At 39.6% G+C, this 12,770-nt stretch overlaps 1 protein-coding gene across 1 annotated transcript in view; it reads left to right on the top strand.

Moving 5' to 3' along the window:
• CCDC30 (coiled-coil domain containing 30) overlaps nucleotides 1-12,770 on the top strand; it is an 80,368-nt gene that overhangs the window by 41,922 nt on the left and 25,676 nt on the right. The window contains 2 exon segments of the mRNA XM_059689799.1: nucleotides 4,890-5,072; nucleotides 10,614-10,823. Coding sequence (XP_059545782.1) covers nucleotides 4,890-5,072; nucleotides 10,614-10,823 — 393 coding nt within the window.

Consider the following 12,770-nt stretch of genomic DNA (forward strand, 5'->3'; position numbering starts at 1 on the left):
TATCTCAATTTTATTAAAAATAAAATTAAGACATATGATATCTGAATGGATAAAGAAAACAAAACCTAGCTTAAAACCTAGCCTCATGGGTTTTTAATAACATTATTGAATATTTACAATGTTCTAAGCACTCTACTAATTCAGCAGTATATATTCAGCAGTACAATGAGGCAGGAATATTATTGTTTCTACTTTATAGGTGAGGAAACTGAGGCTTTACAGAGGTTAAATAGTTTGCCAAGAATGATAATTTGTGGTGAAATCTGGGTCTGTCTACCCGAGAACTTGACCTTTAAACATTTTTTTTATTATAGTTTACATTCAATATTATTTTGTATTAAGTCCAGGTGTACAGCATAGTGATTAGACAATCATCTACTGTACAAAGTGTTCCCCCTGGTATTTCTAGTGCCCGTCTGTCACCACACATGGTTATTACAATATTATTGACTATATTTCCTATGCTGTACTTTACATTCCCATGACTTGTCTAACTACCGATCTGTACTTTGCAATCCCTTCACCTTTTCACCCTGCCCCTCTCCCCCCTGGCAACCATCAGTCTGTTCTCTGTTCTATGAGCTGTTTCTGTTTTGTTGGTTTGTGTTGTTCTTTAGATTCCACATGTAAGTGAAATCATATGTGTCTTTCTCTGACCGACTTATTTCACTTAGCATAGTACTCTCTAGGTTCTGTCTGTTTTTTTCTTAATGAATCTGGTTAAAGATTTATCAGTCTTGTTTATCTTTTCAAAGAACCATCTCTTGGTTTCATTGAATGTTTGTTTTTGTTTTTTAGTTGCTGTTTTGTTTATTTACACTCTGATCTTTTTTAAATATATTTTTATTTATTTCAAAGAGGAAGGGAGAGGGAGAAAGAGATGGAAATATCAGTGATGACAGAGAATCATTGATTGGCTGCCTCCTGCAGGCCCCACACTGGGGATCGAGCCTCAACCCAGGCATGTGCCCTTACTGGGAATTGAACCGTGACCTCTTAGTTTATAGTTTGATGCTCAACCACTGAGCCATGCCAGCCAGGCTACACTCTGATCTTTATTATTTCCTTTCTTCTATTTACTTTGGGCTTTGTTTGTTGTTCTTTGTCTAATTCCTTTAGGTGTGAGATTAGGTTATTTATTTGAGATTTTTCTTGTTTCTTAAGGCAGGCCTGTAATGCTATGAATTTCCCTCTGCTTTCACTGTGTCCCATAGATTTGGGGTTGTGTTCCCATTTTCATTTGTATCTGATTTCTTCCTTTATCTCCTTGATCTCCTTGTTAATCCATTCATTGTTTAGTAACATATTATTTAGCCTTCATGACTGTATTTTTAATTTTTTTTCTTGCAATTGATTTACAGTTTCATATCATTTGGTCAGAGAAGATCCTTGATATGATTTCAGTCTTTTTAAATTTATTGAGACTTGATTTGTGTCCTAACATGTTGTCTACCCTAGAGAATGTTCCATGTGCACTTGAAAAGAATGTATATTCTGGTGCTTTGAGGTGAAATGCTCTGAAAATATCAATTAATCCATCTGATCTAGAGTGTCATTTAAGGCTGCCATTTTTTTGTTGATTTCTGTGTAGAAGATCTATCCATTGATGTCAATGGATATTAAAATCCCCTACTATAATGGTACTAGAGGCCCAGTGCACAAAAATTTGTGCACTCGCGGGGTAAGGTGGTACCTCAGCCCAGCCTGAGCCCATTCACAGTCCAGGACCCCTTGGGGGATGTCCACCTGTTGACTTAGGCCCACTCCCTGGGGGATCAGGCCTAAGCTTGCAGTCAGACATCCTTCTGGCAGCCAGGGAGCCCTCGGGGGATGTCTGACTAAAGGCTTAGGTCCCCAAGGGATTGGGTCTAAACCATTAGTTGGACATTCTTAGTGCTGCCACGGAGGTAGGAGAGGCTCCTGCCACCACCACTGCGCTAGCCAGCCATGAGCCAGCTTCTGGCTGAGTGGCACTCCCCATATGGAAGTGCACTGACCACCAGGGGGCAGCTCCTGCATTGAACATCTGCCCCCTTGTGGCCAGTGTGCATCATAGCAACCGGTCATTCTGCCGTTCAGTCAATGTGCACATTAGCCTTTTATTATTATTACTAGGGGCCCGGTGCACGAAATTCATGCACTGGGTGTGGGGGGGGGGGGGGAGTGTCCCTCAGCCCAGCCTGCCCCCTCTCACATACTGGGAGCCCTCAGGCGTTGACCACCATCACCCTCCAATCGCAGGATCGGCCCCTTGCCCAGGCCTGATGCCTCTGGCTGAGGCGTCCGGCCCGGGCAGTGGGGACCCGCAGTTGCAGCGGCCCCACGATCGTGGGCTTCGCTTTAGGCCCAGGCAAGGGACCCCTAGCTCCTGGGACTGCCAGCTTCGACCGTGCCCAGCTCCCATTGCTGGCTCCACCCCTACTTCCTGCTATCACTGGCCAGGGCGGAAAAGGCGCCTGATTCTCCGATCATGGCTGGGGGGCAGGGCAAAGGTGGCCCCAGGGCTGCCTTTGCCCTGCCCCCCAGCTCTTAGCTCCCCCCTGGGTTTCCGGTCACTGTCAGTGGCAGGGGGCTTCTTCCTGCTTTCCCTTTCGCCTCCCTGCATTGTGCCTACATATGCAAATTAACCACCATCTTGGCAGTTAGCTGCCAATCTTAGTTGGCAGTTAATTTGCATATAGCCCTGATTAGCCAATGAAAAGGGTAGCTCGTACGCCAATTACCATTTTTCTCTTTTATTAGTGTTGATATAGGATGTCCCTATTTCTCCCCTTTTTCCCCCTCTAGCCAGCTCTTGTCCCCCACTTCTCTCTGGCCATCACCATACTGTTGTCTGTGTCCATGGGTTGTGCATATATTTTCTTCGGCTAATCCCTTCTTTAAATTCACTTCTTTAAATTTTTATTTTCAGATAAGTGCTTATAACTGCACTATTATATATTTTCTATTATATCATTTAGAATTAAGATATTTTTTAATTGAACCCTTGTAAATTTTAGCACAATTTAATAAATTGTGCTAGAAGCAATTAGGAGATTTTTCATGTAATGCAGATACATTTCAATTAATATTTTATTAATTTTTAATTTTTTAATATTTTAATTTGAAATAATCTCATACATGTAAAAAAACTATAAAATACTACAGCATATTATATGTACCCTTCACCCAATTTCTTAGGTGTTAATAATTTAAACATAACCATTATACAGCTAACAAAATTTGGAATATATTTTTCTTATAATCTCTTTAATGTTACTTAATCCATTTACTTTGTTTTTGTTAATCTTCACCCAAGGATATTTTTCCATTGAATTTTAGAGAGAGTGAAGGGAAAGGGAGAGACACATTGATTGGTTGCCTCCTGCACATGCTTTGATAGGGACTGGGGATCAAGCCAGCAACTGAGGTACATGCCCTTGACGGGAATCGAACCTGGGACCCTTCAGTCCACGGGCTAATGCTCTATCCACTGAGCAAAACAGGCTGCAGCTTAATTCATTTACTTTTAATTTATATGTGTCTTTATATTTAAAGTGGGTTTTGTTTTTGATTCACTCTCATAATCTGTCTTGGCTTCTGGGGCTTCTGGGCCCGGCCTGCCTTGCCGCCCCCGATGATTGGGTCCTGGGCGGCAAGGCGGGGCCGGCTCCTGGGGCTTCTGGGGCGGGGCTGCCTTGCAGCCCGGGACCCACCGATGGGGTCCCGGGCAGCAAGGTGGGGCCGGGCCTTCCCTGGATGGCAGCGGCACTGGCGGCTCACACTGTCCCGCCCTGCCTGCAGTATGCAAATTAGCCGCCATCTTTGTTGGTGGTTAATTTGCATATCATGCTGATTAGCCAATAGGAGGCATAGCTAAGGTACCGTCAATTACCATGTTTGTCTATTAGCTAGGATTCTGTCAATCTGTCCTTTTAAGTCCATCAAGATTTGCTTTATATGTTTAGGTACTCCTATGTTGAGTTCATAAATGTTTACAAGGGGATTGCTCCCCTTATCATTATGTAGTGTCCTTTGTCTCTTAATAGAGCCTTTGTTTTAAAGTCAATTTTGTCTGATAAAAGTATTTTCATTTCCATTTGCATGAAATATCTTTTCATCCTTTTACTTTTAGTCTGTGTAAATCTTTCATTCTGAAGTGGATCTTTTGTAGACAGCATCTATATATGGATCTTGTTTTCTTTATCCATTCAGATATCATATGTCTTTTGATTAAAGCATCTAATCCATTTACATTTGAAGTGATTATTAATAGGTACATATTTATTGCCATTTTATTCTTTCTAACTATGTACCTCTTTTTTAAAATATCTTCTTCTTAAAGAAGACCCTTTAAAATTTCTTATAAACTGATTTGGTGATAATGAATTCCTTTAACTTTTTCTTAGCTGTGAGGCTCTTTATTTCTCCTTCAATTTTAAATGATAGCCTTGCTGTGTAAAGTAGCCTTGATTGTAGGTCCTTGCTTTTCATCACTTTCAATATTTGGTGCCAATCACTTCTGGACTGAAATATTTCTCTTGAGGAATGAGCTGACAGTCTTATGGGAGCTCCTTTTTAGGTAACTTTTTCTCTTGCTGCCTTTAAGATTATCTCTTGGTCTTTAACCTTTGGCATTTTAGTTAGGATGTGTCTTGGTGTGGGTCTCTTTGAGTTTCTCTAGTTTGGGACTCTCTGCACTCCCTGGACTTGTGTATCTATGTTTAACTGCTTTTGTTCACATAATTTCTTTGATATTTTACTCTAATGGGAGTTAAAGTATATAAACATGTACCAACTAACATGTGAATAACCACATTCTGACAATTCTGGTTATGACAGCTGGAACCCATGTCTCACCAATATTCTTTCAAATTGTCCATGTTTCTCTTTTCAAATGTTTGTTTTAGAATCTATCATCTAAAGAAAAACTGAAATACCAGCAGCAGCAAGAAGAAGTACAACAACTTCGCCAGAATTTGCACCGGCTCCAGATTCTCTGCAGCTCAGCTGAAAAAGAGCTCCGATATGAGCGGGGAAGGAACTTGGACCTAAAGCAACATAATAGCTTACTTCAGGAAGAAAGCATTAAGGTAACTCTAGTGGGCACATCCTTTAGTGACGGGTCTCAATTATTCAATTGGCCCTTGGAAAAAATGAATCAGAATTTCTCAACTTTATAATTCATGATAGTGTCCATAGGTGGTGGACAGGTTAATGTTTTTAACTTTTCCCTACCAAGTAGGTACACAGCTCAGTTGTTTCTCTGCTGCTGAAGGTGTATGTATGTTGTAAACCTGTAAATATGAAAAGTTTTAAAGTAACACAATCTTTTGAAATTATTCCCTAAAATTGTAGCAGTTATTAAATTTCAATGACCTGAGCCCAAACCCTGGTTGTCCTGCCCTAGTTCTATCTCTAGGCTTATTTATCTCTAATAAATAAGATATTAGTTGACTCAAATATCAGCTGCACCAAGGTATAATTCATAGGAGGGCAGAGCTGTTCTTCCTGACACAAGAGCACCTAAAGTTAGAGACCATCCCCCAAACATGCTTGTTTGAAAATATTAAACTGCCATCCACATATTCATCTAAATTGTATAAACCGCATAAATGTTCAATTTGAACCACCATGTAAAATAGTCATACTTCCCTTTTATTGTGCTTCAATTCTGCAAATATATAAGTATCTAGTTTCTGTGAGCTCCTAGCTAAGATTTTTGTTTTCAGTAAATATCTATTGAGCATCAGTCATGCACTGGGTAGGATCTTGTTGATATGAGGGTTTAATGATAGGCAAACAGACACAGTCCTTATCCCCTGGTGCAGGGGTCAGCAAACTTTGGCCGTTGGGTCAAATCCTATCTGCCTTCTGTTTTTGTAGATAAAAATTTATTTACAAAACAACCATATCTGTTTGTTTACATGTTATCAATGGATTCTTCTGTACTACAATAGCAGATTTTAGTAGTTCTGATAAGATTACAGTATTTACTATCTGGCAGCCCTTTATAGGAAAAATTTGCCCTCCCCTGGTATTGTAGGATAAAAGCCTGGCTGGCGTGGCTCAGTGGTTGAGTGTCAACCTATGAACCAGGAGATCATGGTTAGATTCCCTGTCAGGGCATATGCCCAAGTTGTGGGCTTGATCACCAGTGTGGGGTGTGCAGGATGCAATTGGTCAATGATTCTCTCTCATTATTGATGTTTCTCTATCTCTCTCCCTCTCCCTTCCTCTCTGAAATCAATTTTTTAAAAAGTGACATAAAGATAGATTAAGAAAGATCCATTGCTAAGTGAAATAAGCCAGTCAATGAAGGAAAAATACCACATGATCTCACTCATTCATGGATAATAGAGACCATTATAAACTTTTGAACAATAATTGATACAGAGGCAGAGCTGCCTCAAACAGATTGTCAAACTGCAGCAGGAAGGCCGGGGAGGGTTGGGGGGCAGGAGGTAGGGGGGTAAGAGATCAACTAAAGGACTTGTATGCATGCATATAAGCATAACCAATGGACATAAGACACTGGGGGATAGGGGAGGCTAGGGGACTGTCTAGGGCGGGGGGGGGGGGGAAATGGACACATATGTAATACCCTTTGTAATACTTTAAGCAATAAATAAATAAATAATTTTAAAAAAAAAGAAAGATCCATACTTTTTAGGAGCTCACAGTCTAGTAGGGCAGATGTAGAGGAAAACGAATAGTCATTTATTCTAAACTTCAAGGGAAGTTCTTCTAGGAGTTCTGGTATTTCAGGGTTATTTGAATAAACCTCATGATCTTTTGAATATTTGTCATATTCCTTCAAGCCTTCACAGTTTTAAATTAAATTCTTCATCACATTTCCTTGTAAGACAGCCTTTTAACTTTCCCTTCAACCACATTTCTTATACTATTTTAATTGTCCAACTTTAAACATATTCAAGCACTACTACATCTGCAATGATCAGGAAAACACAGATCATGATGCTTTATATATGTTTGGCATCCTATAAATATTTTTTGAATTAATGAACAAGTTTTTCAGGTGTAGGTAAATGATAGTTTGGTAAAAGGAGAAGATATTTTTTGTCCTGTTTCAAATCTCCTTCATGGTGGGGTAAAATATTGGCCTTTTCAGTAATGAGATATCAGTCTTTGTCCTGGTGCCCTAGGCCAGGTACCTATGCAAAGTACACAATAGCCAGTTACCTTTTATTGATAGTTTGTTCACTTTGTCCCTTATAAACTTCCCACAACCCTGAAAGGCCAGCATTTTGTGGATGGGAAAACTGTTCAAGATTGAAAAGCTAACAAATTATGGAATCAGATATAAATCCACATTTAGTTCTCTCTTTCCTCTATCGAGTTATTCCTCTCTTCATCTTGAGGTCATTTTGAAACCTCAGCTTTGCAAATGTAGAGCTCACTTTTTAAAATCCACTCAGAGATGTTCAAACTCTGGGTCTGGCTAAGTTAAGCATATGTATGAGACTGATTTAAAAAGCGTAATACAGTACAGGCAGTCCTTGGGTTACGTCGGACTCGACATACGTCGTTTCGTGGTTACGCCGCCATCTCCCATTTACTGTATTTATATTTTAAAAAGTTCCGTCATTTTGACATATGTGCATATGTGCTTTATGTTTTTTATTATTTATTTACTACAAGTAAAGGTCAGGAATTGTTATCTTTCTTTAAAATTTTTTTTTTACTGTTTCACTTCATTACTGCTGTGTATGTGCTCCATGTGAGTGACGTAGGTGCTTATGTAGGGGGGTTCCGACTTACGGCGAAAATCGCATTATGTCGCCCTAGAAACGGATCTCTGATGTAACCCGAGGATCTACTATACTTGTTAATTGCTTTTAAACCATTTTATTGTGAAATATAGCACTCAGAAAGTACATAAAACATAAATAAATAGTTTAATAAATTGTTGTAAAGTGATTATCCATGTAACCACCACCCAGGAAAAGAAATAGCACATTGCCCGTGTGCCAGCAGCCCCTGAATGCTTCTTGTATTAACTTTGGCACATCTTATTTTTCTAAAATATTTTCTTTTTCATTTAAATTGAAAATTTTTTATATAAACTTATTCATAAAAATTTAAAATATAGCAATGGTCCTTTTTAATTTCATGATACTAGTTACCCTTTGTTGCTTTTCTTTTAATCAGTTTCACTAGTTTATCCATTTTATTAGACTTTTCAAGAACTAGCTTTGTTGATAAATAAAAAATACAGGCATTTCACCTGGCTGATGGGACTCAGTGGTTGAGCGTTGACCTAGGAACCAGGAGGTCACAGTTTGATTTCCGGTTGGGGCACATGCCCAGGTTGTGGACTTGATCCCCAGTGTAGGGAGTACAGGAAGCAGCCAATTGATGATTCTCTCTCATCATTGAGGTTTCTCTCTCGTTCCCTCTCCCTTCCTCTCTGAAATCAATAAAAATATTTTATTAAAAATACAGGCATTTCACAATTGTGAGGCAGTTTAGTATTAAATACTGGGCTAGAATCAGAAATCTGTATTCAGACCATGTTTCTATCATTTGCCAACTATATTTGAGACTTAGTTTTTTCATTTAAATGGAGTAAAGTACAAATCTCAACTACTTCATTGATATGAAAGCCTAACCAACATACAGTAGTTATAGTGGTATCTGCCTCTATACAGGAGATATCACAGCAGATATTCTGTGATTTTTTTAAATTATTTAAATTCTTTATTGTTTAAAGTATTAACATACGTCTCCTTGTAAGTGATTCTTGAAGAACAACAGCTAACTTGTATTAGGTATTACATATGTGGCTATTTCTATTCTTGATGCTTTCATTGCTTTATTTTATTAAGTGTAGCTTTCCAACTGTCCTATGAGTTAAGTAGTTATCTCCATATTACAGATGAAGAAACATACTTAGAGAGGTTAAACATTATTAACTTTTAATTCATTTGATAAAATCTGAATGGTTAATACGCAGAAGTTACAAGTGGAGGAAATTACAGTTATAATCCCTATTAATTAGTTGAAAAGCTTTGAGCCCAGGAAATTCTGTTTTACATAAAGTGAAGTAAGTTCTGGCTCAGCATTTTTGTCTGTGAGTCCTACCTACTATGTCCATTTACCAGGTTCTAATATTCCTTAGAATGTCATTCATTCATTTATTTGTTCAGTAAATATTAATTAATCACCTACTTTAGGCACGTTGATAGGCGTTGGATACTAAGAAATGAATAAAACACATGGTAATTTAGAGCGAGGAGGAAGGATGTGAAAGAGTAGATAAATACATGTTTAATTATAAATGGTGATAAATTCTCTGAAGGAAATAAATGTGATATAATAGGTATGTAAATAAGGAGACCTCTTCAGATTAAATGATCATGGAGGTTTTCTCTTACAGAGTGCCTTTTAAGCTAAGACCTGGGAAATAGACAGGAACCAACCGGACCATGAGGAGAGGGGGAAGGGAATACATTTCTCGCAGAGGGAAGAGTGGAGTCTGGTGTGTTGGAGACTCTAAATAGAAACCAGCAGGACAGGAGGTCAGTGGAAGAAGGGGGAATGACAGGATGGTTTTAAAGAAGTTGGCAAGGGCTGGATCACACAAGGCCAGGCAAACTACTGGGGTTTGTTCCTGGAGTGATGGGAAGCCACTGAAATATTTAAGGAGGGGTGTCAAGTAGTTCAATTTATGTTTTGAAAAGAACACTTTGGCTGCTGTGCAGAGAACAGATTAGAAGGGAGTAAACATGGAAATGGCAGGACCGGGTTGAGGCTCTTGCTATGGTCAGGGCTAGAGATTGATGATCTAGACTAGAGTTGTGACACAAACGACTCAAATGGATTGATGCAAGATCTGTTGTGGAGGCAGAGTGACAGCTTGCGCTGAATTGGCTCATAATGGAAAAGGAAGACTCAAGGATAACTCTCCGGTTACTGGCCTACACGGGGTAGATGGTGACATCATTGACTATAGTCAGGAAGACTGAGAGAAAAACCATCCTGGAAATGTGGGCAGATCAAGGAATTTCACTTAGGCAGTTACTTGGCATAAAGGTGGTGTTTTATTTTAAATCATGAGGATGAACCAAGAGAGAGTGATCCACTCTCAAGGCCCAGTTTGATCCAATAGCATTTAGAAGTTGGGTGGCATTAGAACAGTCAACAAAAGAGACCAATAAGGAACAGAAGAGAGGTAAATGGAAATCATGGGAGTTTGGTATCATGGGCTCCAAGAGAGGAGGGGAACTTTCTGAGAGGGAGGGAGTAGATGCCACTGAGAGGTCAACTGTCCATTGGCTCTACTTTGGCAATAGTGCCCTTAGCAAAAGCAGCTTCCCAGAGTAGTGGGAATGAAAGCCAGCCTGGAGTGATAGAAAAAAGGATGGAAAAATATTTAGACCATGCATGTATCGACACTCTTAGGAAAATCCCTTTGTCCAGCTGCCATCTGGAGAGAGAGACCTTGGGAAACCTTACTGACACGTGGCAGCTCCAGGAGGAAATCAGCCACATGACATTGGTGTTCGTCAGCTCTTGGGGGACAGCATTCCTCTGAAAGCTGCTTACTCTGGCTCACGATCACACTCACCCCATGCTTATTCCCTCCGCTGTTATTTATTCCCCACCTCTAGCTCAAAATTGAACTCAGGCAGGCCCAGCAGAAGTTATCGGACAGCGCAAGGCTGTGCTCTCCATCCCCAGCAGAGTGGAAGCACTGTCAGCAGAAAATCAAGGAGCTGGAGCTGGAAGTACTGACACAGGCTGAGAGCATTAAATCACAGAACACCCTGAAAGAAAAGCTGGCTCAGGAGAAATCCAAAGTTGCTGATGCAGAGGAAAAGGTAATTATCCTCACACGTAGTAAGTAACATGCGCAGGATACTACTGCTGAAATCCGTCTCCCTAAGGACTGTAAGAAGTAGATACGGTGCAAACTTGATAGAATTCTCGGGTTTTTCTTTACTCCCTCATGCTTTCCTCCCTTCAACTTCATCTGCTCCTATAATTTTAGTAAATTTTGTGTATTTTTTCAAACTGCATAAACCTATACAGGTGTTTCACCCAATGACTTTCCTTTTACACATGCAAATTTTAAAAGTCTAGTCTCTTCTCATTTGGATTGGTGTTTACATGATTTTTATTTTGTAATTTCTGGAATGACTTGTGTTGTGAAATGAGCCATTTTGGAATGTTGCCCCTGCATTTTAGACTGCCTAACGCCAGGTGGCAGTAGGATATAACAGGTGCACATTTTGATCTGTAAGTTGGTCTGAGTTGAGTTTTATATTTTAAAAAATGTCATTTATCTAACTCTATAAATATAAAACTAATGCCAAGAAGTAGACGATAGCCGAGACCGGTTTGGCTCAGTGGATAGAGCGTCAGCCTGCGGACTGAAAGGTCCCGGGTTCGATTCCGGTCAAGGGCATGTACCTGGGTTGTGGGCACTTCCCCAGTGGGGGATGCGCAGGAGGCAGCTGATCGATGTTTCTCTCTCATCGATGTTTCTAACTCTCTATCTCTCTCTCTTCCTCTCTGTAAAAAATCAATAAAATATATTTAAAAAAAAAAGAAGTAGACGATAGCAATCTGAATTAAACTCAAAAGCCTAATATTCACTAAAGAAGCCAGCACGAAAGAGTTCATACTGTGTAATTTCATTTATATGATGTTCCAGAACAGAGAAACAAAGCTATGGTGATAGGTTAATGGCTGTCTCTGTACGGCCTTTTATCTGGGCGGGGACGTGCGGGAATCTTCTGTGGTGCTTACAAGTATTCTATATGTTAGCCTGAGAGGTGATCCTATAAGTAAAAGTGTATTGCATTTACACTTTACTGCATGTGTTATTGCTCCATAAAAAAGTAATTGATAAAGATTGGTAAAATTTAAAATTTAGACACTACTAAATATTGGTGAGGGTTCTGTGCAGTAGGAGCTCATACTGACTACGGTTGGAAGAGTAAATCCAAATAAACACTTCAGAAAACAGTTGGATGGTGATTTCTAGTTAAGTTCAAGATGTATATACTGTACAACCCCACACTTCTACTACTAGGCATAAACACTAGAGGAGCTATTATACGGCACATATGCATCCGAAGGCAGGAATTCAGCCATTTTCATGTAACAGTGTTTGGAAAAGCAGAAAATTGGAAACAACCCAAGTGCCCACTGATATGAGATTGAATAAATACATTATATATTTACACAACAGCATGCAACAGCGAAACTTAATTAATTACAGGTACATGCTGAGTTCAATGTAATATTGAATAAAAACCAGGTCAGGAAAATCATAGTATGATTCCACTGATATAAAGGTCAAAATAGTACAACATGAAAGCCATGTCACATAGAGAGATATATTGTTAAAAGAAAAAACAAAGAAATGATTGACACACAAGTCAAGATATTGGTTTTCTCAGCTGGAGCAGGAAGGAATATAATTAACGAGGGTCACAGAATGGACTTCAGAAGTTTTGGAAATGTTCTTTCTTAAACTGGGTGGCGAGTTCAAAAGTTTGGCATCTGTCCTTGACAGAGAAGCCAGTGGGGTGATACTTTCTTCTGTGGAATTAAGACTGAATATCTTTAAGTTAGTATTTCCCCTGAGCAGTTCAGAGGAACTAGACCTGGCCTCTGCCATTGCCCTGAATCATTCTGCTTCTTCACCTCTCCTGTGGTGTATGGGTTCTGCAAAGGGCTTAGGGCCAGGGCTTAGGCTGATGCAGAAAGATCTTCTCTTAGAAAAGGTCTGCCATACACTGGCATTCACTGAATGTTTG

This window comes from Myotis daubentonii, chromosome 3 (assembly GCF_963259705.1).
Source record: "Myotis daubentonii chromosome 3, mMyoDau2.1, whole genome shotgun sequence".
Taxonomy (NCBI): Eukaryota; Metazoa; Chordata; class Mammalia; order Chiroptera; family Vespertilionidae; genus Myotis; species Myotis daubentonii.